General features: G+C 43.1%; 1 protein-coding gene across 6 annotated transcripts in view; it reads right to left on the bottom strand.

Annotated features, from left to right (window-relative positions):
- Positions 1–22,521, bottom strand: part of RASAL2 (RAS protein activator like 2) — a 280,988-nt gene that overhangs the window by 103,543 nt on the left and 154,924 nt on the right. For 5 of the 6 annotated variants that reach the window (XM_060232488.1, XM_060232486.1, XM_060232492.1 and 2 more), the window contains exon 3: positions 21,542–21,668. In XM_060232488.1, coding sequence (XP_060088471.1) covers positions 21,542–21,668 — 127 coding nt within the window. Of the gene's footprint in view, positions 1–2,881; positions 3,215–21,541; positions 21,669–22,521 lie in introns of those variants that run through there. The other variant, XM_060232490.1, reaches the window with a different exon arrangement.

Below are 22,521 nucleotides of genomic sequence, written 5' to 3'. Positions count from 1 at the left end.
GATTCTATAACCTACTGCCGGAGGCAGTCTTCTTAAGAAGATGTTGACAGTTCCTACAGGAAACCATAAATTCATTTTAACATGTGTCCTAAGTGACAGGGAGGGACACCCAACACATTACACTGCCCCCAGCACTAGAAGTCTTGCATAATCCAACCCAGTAACCCATTCGGCAGAGTCCTGTCCAGATTGTTTGCAGGTGAATGTTGCTAATTTCCCATTCAAGACAGTCCAGAATACCTGCTGAAATGCTGCTCTTGGGGAAGGTGACTGGAACACTCCCATCGGGGGTGGGGGGGAATCACAGAAAATCTTGCCTCCTTCCTTGCACCTTGAGAGCAAACACAGTGATGCGGTTAAGATTGGTGGACTCTAATATGGAGAATCAGGTCTGATTCCCCACTTCTCCACATGCAGCTGCTGGTGTGACCTTGGACCAGTCATAGTTCTCTCAAGAGCTGTGCCCTCAAAGCCTTCTCAGCCCCACCTACCCTCACCGGGTTCTTGTTGTAGGGAGAGGAAGGGTAGGAGATTGTAAGTCACTTTGAGACTCCTTAGGTTAGAGAAAAGTGGGGTACAAAAACCAACTCTTCTCTTCATCAGCTGCAAAAACCTAGGTAGGTCCCAAGCTATCTTGTGGGAGCCAAAGTTCCACAGACATCTCAGATTCCCATATCTTTATTCTGTTCATATACTGTAATTGCACCCGGCCTCTCCTTTGAGGACCACAACAACAGAGCTCTGTTTGGGCTTTTCCTCAGTTCACTAGGATTCAACCAGGCAGTTCTGCTCATGAGGAAGGTTTGCAACCAAAGGGGAGTAACCTCTCGCCCACACAGACATGAAGATGTTCAGCCTCTCTCCTAACAGACCAGCAAGCTGCTCCAGTTGTGAGAACAAACAGAGCTAAATTTTAAGAGGTCAGCAGCTGCCTCAGTAACCACACCCAGCCACATTAATATCCAGTTTAGGTCAAGTGTCCTTTACCTTCTGTGTCTACGTGCCAGGGAGAGATCTGTTTGGCAGAAGCAGATTTTTTTTTCCTTTTTGCTAGAGGGGTGGGAGAAGCTGCAGCTGTTTATATGGCATCACCAATGAGCCTGGACCTTTAGAGAGTAACACACAATATGGCAGGAACCTGCCCTGAGGAGCTTACAGTCTGAAATTCAACAGGCAGGAGACTTCAGCGGGAGGAAAGGAAGATGTATGCAGGAGAAATAGATGCATTTAAGTTCCATAACAGGCCTATACATTTTGTTTGCATAGGGGATGGGGCTCAAGAGATTCTGGCCAAGGCTCTGTGGAAAGGGCAGCAAGGGAGAAAAGGGTGGGACAGGAAAACTTTAGTTAGGTGAGTGTGGTGGAGCCAGAAGAGTGACATCACTGTTAGGGGACAGGAACAGGAAAAAATACACACACACATATACAAATATATACAAACTAGAACATCATGTGATGGCAGGACAAAAGAAAAAAGAAAAGCCCAGAGCTTTATTAAGCTGGGCTGCTTCCCAGGATACCTATAAGAAAGGGAATTTTCAATGTGGGAGTGGACCTGCATACAGGTGACTGTGTTATAACTTTTTTTTGCTTTCCTGCTATATGGGGTATGGGTTGTCCCCCCCTCCTTTGGAAAAACCAAACCTTAAGTTAGCTGCCATGGAATGCATGAGCTGATTTCAGGAAAAAACTGGCTACTTCCCCAGAGAGCACAGGATGCAGTTTGGCCATTACTAACCAAAAGCAGCTTCATAATTGACCCTAGAAATATGGCAAGCAATCACTTCTCTCTCTGGTTCAAACACATAAAAAATAAATTCAGATATATCTCACTGGAGAGTACAGAGATGTCCTTTTACCAGGATTTCCATAAATCCCTTACAAGAAGACACGCTAACATACAAAGCTGAACTTTTTTTTTGGGGGGGGGGGGATCCCTTGTACAATGACACCAATTACAAGTTAATCACACCAGCTGCTGGTTGCATATTCTGCGTACAAATGCAAGTGTCCATACTAAGTGGGGGGGGGGGGAGAGAGAGTAAAAGAGTGTATGTTTACTTTTAAATCTGAGTCTCTAAGGAGCTTTGGATTTTAAAAATGCTACTTCAAAAGCTTGCAAGAATTCAGCACGCATAATTATATACCCCAATGTCTTATTTTAAAACTCTCATCCATCATCTCAGAGCAAGGGCATTCTAGTTTGCAGGAGGAATGTTATTGAGGATTAGAAAGGAAAGAGCTGTTTTCATACAGAGTCTGTACACTGCATTAGCGTATCTTTTCCAATCAACGTACGGAAACAAGTTTGCACATTCTCTATGTCTGTATCACCTGTAAAAACACTGGGCAGTCAATGCCAGAGAATGCTGTGCATACAATGCTTGCAAGAGGATATGTTCTGGTATATCAGCTTATGTTTGCTGAGAAGGCACAAGCTTTTCAGTAACTGAGTTCTTCAGGGATTTCCTGCCTGCGAAACTTTGCTCCAGAATAATTTAGCTCAGTAAAAAGGGCACCTTTCCTGCTTTGTCTGTCTCCTGAGATTCCACAAAAGTATCAAATGCTTTTGACTCCTGCTCAAGAAGAAGGAAGTCAATTCTCTGTTACCTTTCCCCTTAAGATGGGGCTGTGAGGTGGGAGGGAGATGGAGGGAAGATCTTAAAGAAAAATAAGTTGCTTGGTAAAAGATGGATAATATAGCAAACCACTTGTTTTTTGTTTTCAAAAGAAAAGGGGGGGGTGGTGGTCAGCGTAGAAAGCTAAACATTTCCTTCTTACTTAACTTTTCACAGCACAGATTTGCTCTCCCTGGAACGAGTTCAGCCAGGAATACTGTAGCTATTTGTCAAAGCAGAGTCTACCCGAAACAGGAACTTACCTGAAACAACCTGCATGCTGTGATCTTGCCAGTGCCCCAATCATGGTCCTGCTAGCATGCCAGCTACAGTCTAACGCCACCAGTTTCAGCCACCACACTCCTTGCCTGTCCTCTGTCTCGGAGGGGTTGGAATGAAGAAAAGACAGCACACAACCCGCCACCCTCCCTCCGCCCCCCCAAAGAAAACTGGAGGCCAAGCCAAGCCTCTTTATTCAGTGGCTTGACTGGGGGCAGTTAAACAATAGCTGCCCTTTCTCTTGCTTTCATTCTCTTCGACTGCATGGGAGTGCGTAGGAATCCCTGTGCGTGAACAGAGGCGAGCTCACAGGGACAGACGCTTCATTTCCCTCTCCCAAAAGGGGTGTGTGCATGCAAGAGCAGGAGGTGGTTTCAGGCAGCCAAAACATGAGCTCAGCTAATGAAAAGCCAATGCACTTCAACACCACTGTGCGATAATTCACACAATGCCTTTGCTAAACCATTGTCATCATTGCTGATGAAAATCTTAATGAAGGAGCAAGGACTTTTTTTTTTAAGTACCAGATTTATTAACTGGAAGGCAAAACACCAAGTTGAAAAGGTTTCGTGCACAGCTAAAGCCAAGTGGAGAACTATTTCTACCCCTGCACTTCCTCTGGGAAATGTACAACTCTGTGCTGTGAGACAGAAAATGCATGAGCTACTTGATCTCTGGTTTCAAACTGGAGCTTTTTTTAAAAAAAGTGTCACCAGACAGGCTGGGAACATTCCTCTACCATCTTTAAAAAGAAAACAAAAACTCTTCACATGACAGTTTCACACACAATACCTGGCACTACGGAATGAAAGCTTCCTCTTATAAATTTAAGGATGAAAAGGGGGAGGGAGGCACTCCTTGAACATTCTAGTCCTTTGCTGTTTTTGTACTGTTTCGAAGACGTAACACTGCTGCCGAAGGAAATAAAGTTTCATAATTTTATTTTTTTAGTTATGGTTGAACTGCCAGCAGATTTCCACCTGCGTATTCTGTCATTAAAGCCGAAGATGACAGATCTAAGAAAACATGAGTGTGGTAAGTGAAGAAGTTCCTCTAGCCAGGTACCACAATTTAAACGTAGGCTGCAGACAAACTGAACATGTGTTCTTTTTTCTCTCCTCCTCCTTTTCACGCTTGCTGTAATTTTTCAAAAAGTCCCTCAAGTCAAGTGGTATTCACTCTGTGGCTTGCGGAGAACTATATTCACCACTCTCAACCAGAAGGGCTGCATTTACTCCCATCCCCGGCATGAGATTTACACTTCAGGGAGGTTTGCCCATTCTTTCGGCAGCAGTTGTTTCAAGATGGCAACCACCTACCAATCACAAGTCCCACAAGGCAATGGCTTTGTCCACTTTACTGAAAAATGGGACAAGTGCCACATTTGGAAACTGCGCCAAGGACCACATGTGAGCCGTGACCTGGATAGCCCAGGCAAGTCCGATCCCATCAGATCTCAGAAGCTAAGCAGGGCCAATTCTGGCTAGTATCTGGATGAGAGACTTCCTTGAAATACCCAATCAAGAAGACAAGGGCAGGCTCTATTCAGCCACCTCTCTGAATATGAGTATCCAGCTTGCTGGGGGGAAAGTGTAGATGACAAAAAGTCTGCCGTGAAAACGTTGTGAAAGCAACATCACCCCAGGGTCGAAAACGACTGGTGCTTGCACAGGGGACTACCTTTACCTTTTTTTATGGTTTGGTATGACAAGCAATGGCTTGTGATTAGCCAGAAAACTACAGTCAGCAAGCATGGGGTGAAATGGTTGCAAACCATATCTTGGGTTAATTATGGTTGGTTATGATGTCTAAGATCAAGAAAGCTGTTGGCCTGAAGGCTTTTTTGGCTGTTGCCCCACAATTTTGCAATTTCCTTCCACAGAAGCTGAGAATTTCCCCAAGGACTTCTAAGAAAACCTTTCTTTTTTGGAGGTCCTTTTAGCTGAGCAATAAGCAAGCCATGGTGTTCAGAGTGAGTTGCATTTATTTTATTGATGTTTATTATATTGACTTATTGTGTTTATTTACTGTTATTTTAAATTAATTTCATTGTACCTTACTGGCTTTTAAATCGATAGTACTGTAAACGGCTTTGCAGACTTTTTGTTGAAAGGTAGTACACAACTATACTACAGAATGTTAAGGAATTATCTAAAGCTGTAGATTAGCTCAAAAACAGTTATACTACATATTCTTCGTTTTAATGTTGTAAGTCGCCCTGAGCCCGCCTAGCTGGATAGGGCAGGGTATAAATCACAAATTAAATTAAATTAAATTAAGGTTTAAAATCTGGTCTTATCAGGAACTCATCTGCATATCAGGCCACACACCTTGATGTCAAGCCAACCAGAATTGCGTTCCTGCTGGGGAAAAAAACCTGGGTCTTATGGAGCATTTTACTCATTTCAAGAGAAAATATTTCATAGGAGCTTTTGGCACTCCCTCCAAAAAGGTCTTAAAGGAAGAGGGGGAAAATTCCCTTGGTTTTCTACACTTTTTTCTGTTTCTTCACTTTTCTATTCCTTGTATTGTATTTCTCATTCTTAGGCCAATCAATGAAAATGTATCATTATTTTTCTTTTCAATATTTGAGCAATGTATCCTCAGTGCATTGTACCTTCAGTGCAATTTATTCTGAACGCGTCACAAAAATGTTTCTCCAGTGAACATATGAAAAAGTCATTAGAATCCTGATGCTTTAGGGACAAATGTCTACACACAAGAAATTCCCAACTTCAAGATCTCTCTTGATGTGTCAACCGATAATTTTTCTCTGTACTAAAACATCCAGTCCAAAACGTGTGGGTGAGAAACATTTTTCACTCCATTGTAAATAGCAGAATGTTTCTCAAATGCACATTTTATTAAATGAGCCAAGACAAGAATTAGCTGAACACCAGTTTCATGTCATCTGTTTTAAGTCACTTTTAATTGTTCTGATTTTTAGTAACCTGAGAGGCTGAGAACTCTGAACTTGATTATCTAGCAGAGAAAAGGGGATTCTTGAAATACCAACAGCAGCTTCCAAAAGTGATCTACTTCAGGGAGCTGGCTTTCTATAAATCTAGCGGTGACAAGGAATGTGGCTGGCCAAAGAGAGAAGGTCTAGTACACAACAAAAACTTTTGTTCCAGATACTGCATACTGGGCAAGTTTGTTTGGAAGAAGCTGGGGTGGGGGAATGAAAATGCAACAGCAGTTTCAACCCCCAATGAACTACATGAAATTTCCTAGAAAACTTGACATTAAAATATGAAACATCAAAGCTGTATTACAAAAGCAGCAGCATCCATTTTAACAGATGTTACCTATGCTCCTAAAATAGGTACATACAAACGACTTTAGAAAGAACAGGGGGAAATTATGTAGTGGCAAGAGATATGCAAACCAAACAATTGCTTGGTGACCAAAGGAGGACCCAGCCTCACATGCAATGATGAACAAGCCTCAACTGGGAGATCACAAGCCAGTAACATAACTGTTGCTGAGACCAGAACTGCTGAAAGTTCCCACAAGCCAAGTAGAGGAAGGAACTGAGATACTTAGGCAGCTGCCCAAAACTTTATGCCTGAGCATCTGCCCCACCCTTTCTTTGCAGTCACCTTTAAATCTGCATGACCAAAGGACTCCCCTGACCTGTGACTCGGAGTAATCATGGAATACTGGGCCAGCTTTCCTGGATATTTTGCTGTTGAAGGGAAAAGCAAGGGAAAGAGAGAATTTTACTTTCTAATATGGCTATCATCCTGCACTTAGTCTCCTGAAGAAGATCTGGGGAAGACAGAAGAAATTCTGCATCAGTCCCCTCCCTCTCTCTCTGTGAGCTCTATTTAAATTATATTTACAGATCTCAGCGTCAGGAAATGGAACACTGTGACCCTGACTTTCTGCAGGATTTTTGTTGTTGCTGCAGCTGGGTGATGCTGAGTTATGGTGACCCTGTAAGGTTTTCAAGGCAAGAGGCATTCAGAAGTGACTGGCCACCGCCTGCCTCTGTGCAGCAACCCTGGTCTTCCTTGGTGGTCTCCCATCCAAATGCCAGCCAGGGGCAACCCTGCTTAGCCTCTGAGTTCTGAAAAGATTAGGCTAGCCGGGGCTATCCAGGTCAGGGTCCTGCAGTTAGCCTGCTACTATCCCCAGAATTCAGCTCCAAGCTATTTTGAGCCACCATACAAGCTCAGCTAACAGCATCAAAGGAGCAGAACTCTACAGAACACAAATGCAGGACTATATAGATGCATCACATAACAGATACACCAAAGATACCATTCGTCATACAGCTTGCCATCACACAACTATTAATACTCATGCTCCTTTATACATAGATTAATCTTGTTGCACAGACAGTATATGCTTTAAACACAATGAATATATATCAGAAACCGGGTGTCACGGGTGTCTCCTTGTTGCTTCCTGCCTCTAACATTGTTCATTGCTCAGTCCAGAACATTTTTAGCAGCAGTCCTCTACCGTATGCACTCTTCTGTTCAAATATATTCGGAAGGTGTCCTTGTTGCTGATTTTCAGGAATTTGTGCAAGGCAGAGCTGTTAAGAAGGGCACTTTGACAGAGGCTGGAATTTGAATTACTGTGCATGCTGGGAATTGACCTTTGCGGCAGTTGCTAGTGTGATTTATTGTGCTATTTATCATTTTAACCGATCATTTTTTAAATTTGTTGTTACCCACCTTGAGATCTTGGTCAGAGAAAGGCAGACTTAAGTGCTGTCACGATGGAATAAAAATATAAACCAATCTCACCCCTCGCTGTGACTGGAGAAATTAGAACTATGTGGAATTTCATTTATCACATCTTTGTCCTGACCCTTTCCACCAATGAACTCAGGGCGGCACTGTATGTTACAGCACTGTGAGAAAGTGTGAGAAAGCCTAAGGTCACCCAAAGAGATCCACAGCGAATATCATATAAATAAAAATAGAGAAGAGAGTTATTTACAGAGGAAACAGAGAATGCTGCACCTAAATTCACACTATCTTCCAGACACGCTAGGAAGGCAAAACTTGGCATAGTTACGCTTTGCTGACTGTACTTGACAGGTTCTCTATACTTTGGTCTCAGCATCACTCCAGGCACTGCTATCCGTCATCAACACTAATTGGCTCTGCCTGGCATTTAAACAGCATTCCGACAGTTAATGGCCAGTTACAAATGCCAGTAATTGTTCCTGCTGTCTCAGGGATGGCAATCGTCAAATTTGGTGTGTTCGTATTACATGTTCCAGGAGAGAGGCTGCCCATCATGCTGAGGGATCTGGAAGACCCCAGCATGACTTTTCCAAAGCACCCAATATAAATACATAAAATATATGTCTGTTGATAACTTGGTATTTCTACGGAAAACATCTGCTTCAATGACCCAAGAACTCAAGCTGACCATAAACTAATATACAGTCTGCTTTTCTCATGATTATTGTTGTTTTTTTCTTGTTGCATCCCTCTGCAGCAATTTTTTCAGTTTAAAACCAGGAAAGCAACAAATAAAGTGATATTATTCCCATTAGCCCAGATGTGGACAGAATGGAGTGGGTGCAGAGGACGACGACGAAGATGATCAGGGGCCTAGAGACCAAGCCCTACGAGGAAAGGCTGAGGGACTTGGGAATGTTCAGTCTGGAGAAGAGGAGTGTGAGGAGGAGAGGATTGCTCTCTTTAAATGTTTAAAGTGATGTCACTTAGAGCAGGGGTCCCCAAACACCGGTCCGCGGACTGGTCCCGGTCCATGGCCTGTTTCCAAGTGGGCAGCACAGCCACCTGCCCCCTCCCCGCGCAGCTTTGCCATCCCCCGTTTATACCACTTTAAGGCCGGGGAAGGTGCCATGAAACGCTTTCCAGGCCAACCTCCCCCACCCCCTGCTGATCAGCTGATCCAATCAGAGAGGAAAACTGCGGCGGCGGCAGCAGTGAGCAACCGCTGAAACAGCTGCACTGCCACGTTTTCCCGGCTGATTGGATCAGCTGATTGGTGGGGAGAGGTCGGTCGGTCTGGAAAGCGCGTCACCTTCCCTGGCCTTAAAGTGGTAGAAACAGGGGGCGGTGAGGCTGTGTGGGGGCGGCTGGCAAGGCTGTGGGGGGCAGGGCAGAGGAGGGAAGAGGAAATGGGGGAAGGAGGCGGCGCCACGGGGGGGGGGGGGCGGTCACCAGCTCTGGGGCCACGGTGGGCCGGCCAGCCCAGGGGCCTGTCCCTGGGACAAAAAAGGTTGAGGGCCTCTGACTTAGAGGAGGGCTGTCCCTGTTGGCGGGAGAGGACAGGACTTGCAATAATTTGTTTAAATTAAGAGTGGGAAGGTACTGGTGGGATATTAGGGAAAACTTTTGTACAGTAAGAGTTGTTCAACAGTGGAATCAGCTACCTAGGGAGGTGGTGAGCTCCCTCTCATGGGCAGTCTTTAAGCAGTGGCTGGACGAACACTTGTTGAGGATGCTCTAGGCTGAACCTGCATTGAGCAGTAGGTTGGACTAGCCCCTTCCAACTTTGTGATTCGATTATTCTAAGGAGGGATGTTACATTAATTTTGGGAATCTATCTTAATTTTATTCTGGAATTTTATTTCCATTTTTTCCTCGACTTCGTCCACAGATCTGTTATCCCATACTGCACTTATCACATCAGATGTGATAAATGAAATTCCAGGATAGTAGTAATTTCTCCAGTTGCAGTAAGGAGTGTGATTGCCTTATACTTTTATTTCTTAATGGCAACACTGACCAAAAAACACTGCCTTTCTCTGACCAAAAGCTTAAGGTGAGTCACAACACATTTAAAAAACTGATCTGTAAAGAATAGGGTTGCCAAGTCCAATTCAAGAAATATCTGGGAACTTTGGGGGTGGAGCCAGGAGACATTGGGGGCAGAGCCAGGAACAAGGGTGTGACAAGCATAATTGAACTCCAAGGGAGTTCTGGTCATCACATTTAAAGGGACAGCACACCTTTTTAAATGTCTTCCTTCCATAGGAAATAATGAAGGATAGGAGCACCTTCTTTTAGGGCTCATAGAATTGGACCCCCTGGTCCAATCGTTTTGCAACTTGGGGGGTTCTTTGGGGAGAGGCACTAAATACGATATGGAAAATTTGGTGCCTCTACCTCAAACAACATGGTCCTCTGGGGGCAGGGCTTCGCCCCGCCGGCCAGCTGGCTGGGGGCGGGAAGGAGCCTGGGAAAGTGGAAGAACCCCCGCTGGGACCTGGGGTTTGGCAAGCCTAGTAAAGAAGGCTGCACTAAGGAAAAGAATGGCTCCCTCAGGTCACCTGATGAATTCCATGACTGACCTGTGGGAATGAGTAGTACTTTATACGCTGGATTGGGAGCCAGATTCTCATTGTGGTTGTGCTGCAGGATGCTTTTCTTTTGATAGGACACATTTCAAATCACCCAGGATTGCCAACACAAGAGCAAGGGAAACAGGGTCACAAAATGGCAGGGCGTATAATGGGTACAGGAAGCACTCTGCAAATTTAGGCTAGGTGAATCCTCCCATATTTGAAGGCCTCTGAGAGGGAGAATTTCGCTTTTCAATTTTTTTTAAAAAAAAAGGAGGCGGTAGACACTAATAAAATGTGTAGTGGGGACAGGCCAAAGCTGCAGTGGTGTGTGAGGAACTGGGATAAATTGTCCCCTCCTGCCTCTTCTGCCAAGTGGAGTGATGCTTATACAAAGAGGGAGGCAAATTTGTTCTCAACCCTCTGCTCACTGCAGTCCCCTAAGCCATGTGGCTATCTGTCCAGACAATTCCAGGAATCCCACAAATCATCTTTCCATGTGGTGAGAGGGGGAGAAGGATGTATGGAAAATTTATACTCCTTTTGCTGACGCACTGCTGTATCTAACACCCTATGCAGTTTTATAGTTAGTTCACCATGATTAAAATAAACACCCTTTACTCTACTTAATATCTCCCTGGAAACAATACAGAGACAAAAGAGAGAGAGAGAGATAGACTCAAAATGCATTTCAATAAACATAAGCCTTTAGCCAAACGAAGCACTTTCTTGGCTAACAAGCTGCATCTTAATGGGTACTAATCATTGCTAGCACATGCAGACCTCTGCATCCTGGAGCTTTCTTCAGGGACACGGGGATTTGTACGCGACTTGGAGGTGCCTGTTTTGAAAGAGCCGACTGTGAACTGCAAAGGGGTTCAGGATCCAGCTTCCCCTCAGTGGCTTTATTATTTTTCTTTTCTGTAAGGAATCTCCCTGTTGAGCTGCTGAAATGTTTTACACTTCCTTTGCTGATATAATCTAAAGTAAAGAACTGTTCTTTCCACACTGGCATAAAGAGAACCATCTGTTAAGGAAAGGGTATCACGTTTACAAAACTATCATCTAATTATGGTGGGACAAGTTTCTGCCTTATGTTTGAGCAGTTTCACAAATTAAGGGCTTGCTCTAGAATTTATCTTCCAAATGGAGAGTGTTAATCAAATCTTCAGAGATGCATCAGAATGACAACATCCAATAATAATCACACATCCCAAAGACCTCCGCTTCTTCAGCTTTCTAAGACCAGGCGTACAGGCCAAGAGATGGAAGGCAGCATGATATAGTATGATCTCATTCGATGCTGGAAGCTAAGCAGAGTTGGATGGTGGACCACCAAGGAAGACTCCGTAGAGAAAGGCAATGGCAAACCATCTCTGCTTCTCACTCTGCTGCTCTTGATGGGGTCACCGTAAGTTGGTTATGACTTGATTCCACTTACATATGTACATACAACCCAGAGGCACTGCAAAGATTAATTAGCATGTGTGAATGTAATACAAAACCACCACAAATATGAATAAGTGGTGTCCTTTTATGTTCTCTTTTGGCAGCGGATCTCCCAGTTCTTAAGCAGAGGACCTTCCTTGTTACCCAAGATCCTTTAAGTGGAAATACCAGGGACTGAAACTAGGATTTAGTGCATGCAGCACATTTGTTCTACTACTGAACTATGACTTCCCCATAAATAAAATGGTTAAGGCTGTAATCCTATGAAAGTTTATCTGAAAATCTTACTGGTCTCAGTGGGTCTTCTGAATAAACATGGGAAGTCTGTAAGTCTGTAATTACTGGACAGCACAATTCCTTAGAGACTTCCACAGGAAACTGAATATATCTGGTTGCTGAAATACATTTATGAACCCACCTTTCTGTTAAGATGCGCAAGGGATCTACAATGTAAAATTTGAAAATACAAAACAAGGATCAGTAGAAGTAGCCTCAGACCTTTGGTTGTCCTCTCAGGCATATTTAGCATTAGTTCCATGGCTGCCTCAACTGCCTCAATCTGTATTTAATTTTTGTTTTGTCCTTGTTTACTGTGATTTTCATATGTCAGATTTGAGGTATGCTAAATTGTTGACATTTTGTAATTATTTTATGTAAAGGATAAATAAACTTTATTATTGGGGGAAAAAAATCTAGGAGACTATCCATTTCCTGTCTAGGAAGTCAATTTTAGGACCTGCTTAGTCATAAGAACATAAGAGGAGCCATGTTGGATCAGGCCAATGGGTCATCCAATCCAACACTCTGTGTCACACAGTGGCCAAAAAAATTATATATATATAAAATTATATATATATACACACATATATATACACACTGTGGCTAATAGCAACTGATGGACCTCTGCTCCATAGTTTTATCTAACCCCTTCTTGAAGCTGTCTATGCTTGTATAGTCACTACATCTCTCTGTGTGTCTCTCTTTTTCTGTGGTCAATTTCAGAGGGCAAGAGATATTAGTATAGGATGTGGGGAAGTCAAGCTTTTTCTCAACAATAAATGCAAGTCACATTTACAAATGACAAAACTTTAAAACCTTCTAAAGCAGGGGTGTCAAACTCATTTGTTATGAGGGCCGGATCTGACATAAATGAGTCCTTGTGGGGCCGGGCCATATCGGGCCAGGCCGGGCCATGTGTGTATCTCTTTAAGATTAGGTAGCAGAGATATAAACTTTATAAAGGACACAGACAAACACAATTAAAGAGTTTAGAAAAAAACTCAAAACATGCTTAGAACATTAGCACTCGTTGGCCTTAAAGGTGCTTTCTTTGTATCTCTCTTGTGTGATCCAGGGAACTGGGCAAAGGAGCTCTGGCGCTTTTCTTCCTTCCCCAGGGGACCAGGAGGGAGAGGAGCCTCAGCCAACAGAAGGAAGAGAGGCTTGGCTCAGTAGCTCTGCTGTGTGATTGAGAGAGCCTGGCAAAGCAAGCTGTGATGCATAAGGAAGCAAGAGAGAGGGAGAAGGACAGCCAGTTGCTCGGGGGCCTGATAGGAGCCCTCTGGGGCCCTGATTCAGCCCCCGGGCCGCATGTTTGACACCCCTCTTCTAAAGGGATTTTCTTTAGTGTGGGATCATAAATGCTTTTCTAAGAATAAAAAACCAGAGATTATAAACCTAATGTACTGAGAGCTAAGATTATGTGTCCACATTCCAGTAAATCCTTGCTCTACAGAGATTTACGATTTATACAGATAAATTTACTTCAAGCCCAAATTTGACATTAGGTACAAAAGGACCTTAGCCAAAAATATTTATTTCTGTTGCACAGTAGTTAGAGGGGAAACACAATTGGGCTCTTTGTAACACAATGGGATGGTAGAATCTAAAAACATACCCTCCCGTAGATAGAAATATGGAACTGCTTATAATTATTAACACTCTAGTTATTAGTGCCTGATACCCTTCACCTCCAATTACACACTGTTGAAGAGCCAGCTTGGTATAATGATTAAGTGTGCGGACTCTTATCTGAGAGAATGGGGTTTGATTCCCCACTCCTCCACATGCACCTGCTGATGGATGTGACCTTGGGTCAGCCACAAGTTCTATCAGAGTTTTTCTTCTCAACAGCAGTTCTGGAAGAGCTCTCTCAGCCCCACCTACCTCACAGAGTGTATGTTGTGGGGAGGGGAAGGGAAAGGAGATTGTAAACCATTCTGAAACTCCTTTGGTACTGAAGGGTGGGTTACACATTCTTCTTCTCTTCTTTCTTCTACCGTATTAACTTCTACTGAAATAAACCCATCCTCTGCAGGCTGAAAAGCCAAGACTGTGCTTGCTGTTTTGGTTAAAAACACAATTGTCCTATAACAGTTTATCAACAGTACAGAACATCCTTCAGCAGGTGCAGGCTAGGCACTGCATGATGTCTTGGTGTTCATAAGTGTACACTAAATACAAGATGTATTTGTTCCCCAGAGGATATAATACCTAGTGACCTGCCCTCCCCACAGGAAAGACCTAGCATAACAACGCATCTCCAAAAACAGGGACAGTGAGGCACTGTAGGCAGATATTTTGCTGCATATCTGAAAGGCTATAATGGCAATGGGAAGGTTGGAGAGCTAAGCCTGTTGAGCTGAGCACCCTGATGCTCCAACACCTACCTTGATGATAGGCAGCAGATCCCATTCTTCATCCTTGCAGAATAACTTACCTATCATTGATCAGACCTTATGATAATATGAAGGAAGAAGGCCATTTTGTGGTGGAAAGTGCCATCAAGTCTCAGCTGACTTATGGAAACCTTGTGGGGGTTTCAAGGCAAGAGACGTTCAGAAGTGGTTTGCTGTTGCCTTTCTGCATCACAACCATGGTATCCTTTGGCAGTCTCCTATCTAAATACTAGCCAGGGCTGACCCTGCTTAGCCTCTGAGATCTGACAAGACTGGGCCAGCCTCTGTTATCCAGGTCAAGGTACAAGGCCATTTACCTAGATATAAACTTGCACATTACAATTTCACAGGTTTTAAGATGGGCAACAATGCCCTCTCTCATTTATACAGATTTGTACACTTAGGGCATGTACACATCGACTTTAATTATGTAATTTATAGTACATCTTGCTGCTCCTCAGAGTAATAAGCATTTAAAATTATGTTAGGGTATAAAATTCCTGGGGATTTTTTGGGGGGGAGGGGAACATTTTCAGCAGGATATATTGCCATATACAGACTAATGTCCAAAGCAGCCATTTTCTCCAGGGAAACTGACCTCTGGTGGCTGGAGACCAGCTGTAATCCAGGAGATCTTCAGCCATCATTTGGAAGTTAGCAACCGTATTTAATTGTCATTTCCTTGGGAATAGTGGAAATTACAGTTCTTTAAAGGGGAAGGGGGGGTTAGGAATCATGAACAAGACCATTCTCTTCCAATTAAGATTTCCAGGATTTATCAAGATAATCCATGATAGCTGAACCACAGAATGAATGAATACAGAAGGTAAAAATATCATGATGAAGAAGACTGCAGATTTATACTCCACCCTTCTCTCTGAATCAGAGACTCAGAGCGGTTTACAATCTCCTATATCTTCTCCCCCCACAACAGACACCCTATGAAGTAGGTGGGGCTGAGAGGGCCCTCACAGCAGCTGCATTTTCAAGGACAACTCCTGCGAGAGCTATGGCTAACCTAAGGCCATTCCAGCAGGTGCAAGTGGAGGAGTGGGGAATCAAACCCAGTTCTCCCAGATTAGAGTCCGCACACTTTTCCACTACACCAAACTGGCTCTCTAAGCTAAGCTAAAAGTAATTTCTGCAGTTGTATAATTCAGATTCTCAGTCAAGAAATACATGGTTTCTGTGACTGAATATATTATGCAAAGCAAGCAAACTTCCATAACCTTTTATTTAGCATAAAGTTTATTCTGAAATTCTATTATCTGGAATAATTTATTCCAGTTTTGCTAGCCGTAGGAAAGGAAAGGACATTGAAACTTCAACCATCAGGAGAAATGTCATTGTCATATTTCATATAATGAGCAAGTCTGCTCATGTACGTCAAGGATCTGGCCCACATAGGGTTTTGGTGCCCAAGATTTGCAGTGGATCATGAGTGATGCCTCAGGAACATTTCAATAAGATACCTAACAAGATCAGATTGGTCCAAACTTGTAATATTATTCACAACCAAAATAAATGGGTAACTTTAGCTGTTTGCTGGGGGGGGGGAGAGCAAATATATGGGATCCAGGTAGCCTGTCAACAGGTACAATGATGATCACAGGCACCATGCAGGGACCACTGCTCTAATGACTCCCCCACACACACCTTCCTCCCTTCACATGGCGCTGGCTAATAAATATCTTCTACATCCATGACGAACCACAGTTTGTCATTGAGGTCAATCACAAACAAAAGTTTGCATCCTTCCCTGTAGTCTGATTTGGAATCTTGGTTTGAAGGGAAGAATGCAAACCTTGGCTTGTTGGTCAGACAGAACAACACAGAATAGCTTGGCACAAATAAGGAGCTCTTTCATTAAATGCTTGCATGTAAGAAGGGGCAGGAAAGAGGCTTGTGAGCCCAAGGACTCCTTGTGGTTTTATTGTTGTATCTCAACCGCCAGCTAAACACATCCCATTGACTATTTTTAAACAATGCTCAAGAGATGAAGATGCTTCCACAAATGAATCAAAATTATCCCAGTTTAATAGCCAATAGTGGGTGGTTGAGGGGAACATGATAGTGTTAAGAACAGCTGAACTTGCATTTGTAAACAGAGTTTATAAAAAAAAAAATTTATATCACTACAATACATGTGGGATCAGACTGACCTCATGCTCTTTGCTTAGAATTATAGAAATCTCTTCTAATTGTAGATGAGAACATGAGTGCACACCCAAAACCCCACAACCTATAACTTACAGAAAAAGAGATCTTCATGAAATGTAAAATCCAAGAGGAGTACAGGAATGTTCCTATTAAGCATTCTTATTAAAATGTTCTTCTTCTTCATATGATTATTATATTAAATTATAAATTATTATATTGAATGTTCCTATTAAAATGTTCTTATTAAAAGGGTATTACATTCATGGAGGAGAGGTCTATCAATGGCTACCAGCCATGGTGACTGAAGGGAACCTCTACATTCAGTGGCGGACAGACCCTGAATACCAGAGCCAGGAGGGGCGACATCAGGGGAAGGTCTTGGTCATTATTGTTGAGCCTCCAGAGAAGAACATATTGGATTTATATCCCGCCCTCCACTCCAAATCTCAGAGTGGCTCACAATCTCCTTTATCTTCCTCCCCCACAACAGACACCCTGTGAGGTGGGTGGGGCTGAGAGGACTCTCACAGCAGCTGCCCTTTGAAGGACAACTCCTACAAGAGCTATGGCTGACCCATGGCCATTCCAGCAGCTGCAAGTGGAGGAGTGGGGAATCAAACCCGGTTCTCTCAGATAATAGTCTGCACACTTAACCACTACACCAAACTGGACTAGGATGCTGGACTGGATGGACCACTGGTCTGATCCAGCTGGGTTCTTCTTATTTCTTATGAATACAACTTATATCAAAATGGATACAGAAAAAAATGGATAAGAAAAAGGCACTATAAGTAGGGTGATTAGCTTTGGTATGGACTGGGTTAACAGATCCACTGAGGCACTTAAAGTGACAAGTAAAAGCTCTGCAGAGCCTAGGCACATACCCTCCCAACCTATAAAGCTATTATTGTTAGTTCTTAATGAATGAGAAACCATGGATTTTGTAATATACAAACAGGAAGGAAAAGTAAACTCTTTCATTAGACCATGGTCATTAATTTATCTTCCCAAGGACTCCTCCTGAAGCCAGCTCTTCCTCATTTGCAAGAATTACAGCTTTCTGAAGCACAAGGGAATCCCAAAATCTTGTTTTGCCTTCTTTCCAATTAGCGAGAGAAGGGAAGACAGTTACTAATTACAGTTTCACCCTGGTACGGTATTTCTCTCCTAGTAACTACAGCCCTGATTAGACAGATTTCTTGATCATCAACTCCCATCCCTGAAATTGCTCTTTAAGTAGATTACAGAGAGTAACGTTTCCCCCCATCATCCAGAAAGTGCAAAAACACTCTGAAACTGACTCACTGAAAGTAAAGATAGGATTTCCAAATCATAAACTGTGGGCTCTTTACAGCAGGCTACCCAGATGTGGGATCAGTCGAAATATTGTGGGGAGAGGAGACCAGAAAGTCTCCAGTAAGGTATTTCCAAAAAGACCAGCTGATTTGTTTTAGTGAAAGTATGAAAACCAGAGAATTAGCAAGCCATTCATGGATTAGACCAGGGGTGTTGAACTCATTTGTTATGAGGGCCGGATCTGACATAAATGAGACTTTGTTGGGCTGGGCCATGTCGGGTTGGGCCAGGCCATGTTGGACCAGGCCATGTGTGTATTTATTTAAAATTACGTAGCAGATATATAAACTTTATAAAGGACAGAGGTAAACACAATTAATTTTTTTTTTTTAAAAATAGAACATTAGCACTTGTTGGTCTTAAAGGTGCTTTCTTTGTATCTCTCCCACAGGATCCAGGGAACTGGGCAAAGAAAGCTGTGGCTCTTTCCTTCCTTCCCCAGGGGACCAGTAGGGGGAGCAGCCTCAGCCAATAGAAGGAAGAGAGTCTTGGCTCAGAAGCTCTAATGTGTGAGCCTTGCTCTTAAACAGAAGGAAGCTACAGATAGGGAGAAGGAAGCAGATGACAGTCAGTTGCTTGGGAGGCTGACAGAAGCCCTCCAGGGGCCTGATTCGGCCCCCGGGCCGCATGTTCGACACCTCAGAATTAGACAGAATTATACTGGTTGGCTATAATAAAGGGGATATATTATCAGTCAATTTCTATATTTGATCACCAATCCGGATAAGCAGGCCAGCTCTACCTTTTCCACTAACTTGCTATTTTTCTGCAGGCAGGGGGAGTTTTTTATTTGGCAGAGGCCTGAACCATGATCCTGCCACCCACCCCCACACCATATTTTATGAAATGATACAAATTCAGAAAGATGTGCCATCTCTCTGCACACCTAAATCAACCCAAGATATGCTACCTTTTCCCAAGATCAACTTCAGGGCTGAGAAGGAATCCACTATTCTAGGCTCTAAGGTCCACATCAAACAGCATAGCAACTATACTATACAGAATCACGTACAGAGTTCTTCTCTGAGCAATAAGTTCAGTGACCATCCATTATAAACTATAATACTTGCTTATTAACCCAAGCCAGATTTTTCTGGGAGAGCTAAGCTCTGCAATGCAGTTTCACTCCTGGCTATTTTGTCTGCCCTTGCGCTTTTCAGCATTTGGTGTCCATTCCAAAGCTATTTTGGGTGCAGCTGTTGCCTGGACTGCTGGTAGCACATGCTGCTGGCTGCCATCTGTTTCCCCTTTTCACTTCCATCACATCCAATTCTCTCCTTCACAAGATCAACTCCTATTGCAATTTTTAAAAAGAAATGCTTAAGCTTAAACTCAGTGTAAAACAAGGCATATCCTTCAAGCAAAGACAGATGCTTTCAAGGAATATTTCAAGGATTCTTTCAACAGATCCCACTGCTATCTAAACTTAATGGGATAGTAACGAGTGTGATTCAAAGCCCAGATGTTGCCTTTTTTTGACGGTCTTTTCACCTCTCAGGTTTCTGGTTCTCTTTCTATTCTAGCACTGTCACAGCACAGCCTGTTTAGCTACCAAATCTTGTGGCCACCCCTATCTGATACAACGTATTATATAACCCACATAAAGTATGCTGCACTAAATATGGATTACTCCATTATTTCGATTGACTTCTTCCCGGTTAAGCTACACATATTAACAAAATGAACAAGGAGGTTTAACAAAGGTCTTACGATGACACTCAGTTTCCAGTTGGTTACTGCATTATCAATAGAACCTGCAGGCCAAGATACTAGTTCAACTTTCTGTTTAAATGGCTCCCAATAAATCTTCCCAGGTGTGAATTAATGCTAGATACGTTTGGGGCCCACTGAGCATAGCTGCTGTATACCTTCCATTCATTTCAGTAGATCTGTCTGCTTGAAAAAAAATTAGAAGAACAGTCAAATGCTCTTGAATGTCAATCCCATTTGTCAGTTTAACAATGTGCCTCACTTGGTAATTTTGTTTGGTGGCTCTTGTCTCATTTCATCTTCTTTGAAAGTCAAGATGGCATTTCTTTTTCCTAACAATGTGGCCCTGAAAATGCTCAGAGAGAGGAGTACCTTGTCAAAGAAACACAAGCCAAGTGCTTCAGATATGCCGGAAGGATAACTATAATTGCAAGATGCTAATTAATAAGAGAGAAGTACACTTCTGCTCACACACAGTCATAGCTTGTTCACCACATAATCGCTAATTAAAGGGGCATGGAGAAAAAGAAAAATCAGGTGCATAAACAGCCTCTTATACATTCCTCCCATGAACAGGAAGTCACTAGTACCTACTTTACTACTAAGAGATCAGAGCAACCATTGCATTTGTTTGAGCTTATTTCAGGCGAGGCACTGTGCTGCCGTTTCAACATGGCAGGGCCAGACAGATCCACAAAAGGTTCTCAAGCAAGTCAAAGCAGGTGCAGATATGTGTAGGCTGGGAGTGTCGGAGAAGAACCAAGGGGTGGTTGAGCGGCTGATCAGCTGCTAACGGCCAAATTATGACTGATTTTCCACATCAAATTTGTTTTATTATTTGGGCATTTATACCTCACTTTTCTCCTCAGTGGAGACCTAAAAGAGCTTAAATCATCGACCCCTCTATTTTAATAGCCATCATGGTTTGTAGGTTAGGCAAAGAGAGAATTAGCCTATTTGGGGCCTCAGAGATTGAAGAACAATGAAGTACATGTAGTGAGCCTGAACCCAAAGCCCTGACACTTGGTGTCATTCTGAGTAAGGAACTTTTGCCCAGGACAGCTGGGGATGTGTTATGTACTGGAAATGGAGTTTGGCCTTAGGGCCAGCAGAGACTTGGCTGAGCTGGAGACCCTAAAATAGCCACCTGGATTCAGGAAGGAGGCCCATCAGGGATCATTAGGCCCGCTATTAACCTATAGTTGTGTGTAATGGGATGATAGTAATGGGTTTTGGTGTGGGGAGGTTGGGCCTTGGGCCTGCCAGACAGTTCTGTTCCTATCTCACTATGCTGAATCACTGAATAAAGAGCTGAACTCACTATCTCTTGGGCGTCCTCATGCTTTGAACTCAGAACATTTTAGGATGTGAGGAGGAGCTTTCGCTGACAGCTAAGCAGTGAGGACGTGGTTATCTCCACTGGTCTTGCTTCTTCTCAGCTCTTTTTCTGGCCTACTTTCCCCTCATTCCTTCTTGTGGGAGAGTTTTTATTTTTTAAATTTATCACAGGTTTTTCTCCATGACTTCATGAGACTCCAAGAGCTTGTTACAGTAACTTGGGTGGGGAGTCTTTGCTATGCCAGAATGTATGAAAAACCATTGGTCTAAGCACAGATTGCAACCTGACAGAAACTGAGATCTTATCACATTCATTCAGTTCAAAAACAACATCACAGCTAAGCAACTCAAACCATGACTAGGGGGCACTGTACTTAAATATTGACACAGGCTATAAAGCGCTCTAAAATTCCAGGGCTGCTTCATAAACTCACAAGCACAGAGTTCTTACAGTGCTGAAAAAGAGAATCCCCTTCCCACCCTGCTTTTGAAATGTCACCAACTTTTAAGGCAAATCCTGACGCAGACATTTGTTTACTGACAATGCCTATTTGAATATTCTTCAACTCAAGCACAGTGATTACCGTTCCTTTGGACTGGTCACGGTTCCTTGAATGCTGAACATGAATACTGCGTGCTGCATTTGGTTATTCTAATTCTGTGCAACTTACCGAGCTTTGCAGCTCCCTCTGGTGGAATGTCGGAAAACTGGCCTTCGGAAGGAACACTGACTGTGCGACGCAGACACCGCCCTTTGGTTAGCTCTGCGGCCAGCTCTTGCCCTCCATCATCAGCCGCCTGTGTACAGAAAGGATACAAATCAATGTTATATTTCTCTTTCCCTCCCAAAAATAAGTAGCTGGGAGTAATAAAGAAACCTTTCCTGCTACAGTCCATAAATTCATTTCACTTGTGCGCTAATTCCAAAGCAGAAACCAAAGCTCACTTCATAGGTGACACCTGAGCCCATTTTTCATATATATATTTTGTAAGTGATGTGATTTCTACTTAAAAAGGGATATATATATATATATATATATATATATATATATATATATATATATATATATATATATATATATATATATATATATATATATATATATATATATAAAGCCCTTTTTAAGTAGAAATCACATCACTTACAAAATCCTTTTTGATGATAAGATACTGCTATGCACAAGCAGAAAGAAGTTCCAGAGGCCAGCATTTACCTGGACTGGTTATATTTGGGGGAAAGAACCCTGGAGACTTGGGTGTATATGAAGAATCTGCATTATTTGTATGATGTGCAAGTAGAACAGGAGGTGGCAAATAGACACTTTCACAGGATTGACAATACACTACCCCCCATCGGGTCCATACAAAGAAAAATTCTGTATCCCATAGATCACTGTTTCCCATTTGCAGGGTTGGGACCCGGTACTGGGCCACGGAAGCCTCACTACCGGGTCACAAGAAAAGCCAAAGCTAGCCCCGCCCCAGCAAAGCATGATCTTTGCTCTGCTTCCTTCCTTTGCCCATCTCTGTGTTGTGCAGAGAAAAGCTAGCCTTGAAGACTGACACAGGCTGCAAAGCCTGAGCTCTGTTTGGCTTCCTTCCTTCCCCCGTCTCTGTGTTGTGTAGAGAGAAGCTAGGCTGCCTCTTCTAC

Source organism: Heteronotia binoei, chromosome 2, assembly GCF_032191835.1.
Source record: "Heteronotia binoei isolate CCM8104 ecotype False Entrance Well chromosome 2, APGP_CSIRO_Hbin_v1, whole genome shotgun sequence".
NCBI classification, from domain to species: domain Eukaryota; kingdom Metazoa; phylum Chordata; class Lepidosauria; order Squamata; family Gekkonidae; genus Heteronotia; species Heteronotia binoei.
The sequence above is the reverse complement of the archived record's forward strand: the minus strand, read 5'-3'. Positions and strand labels throughout refer to the sequence as shown.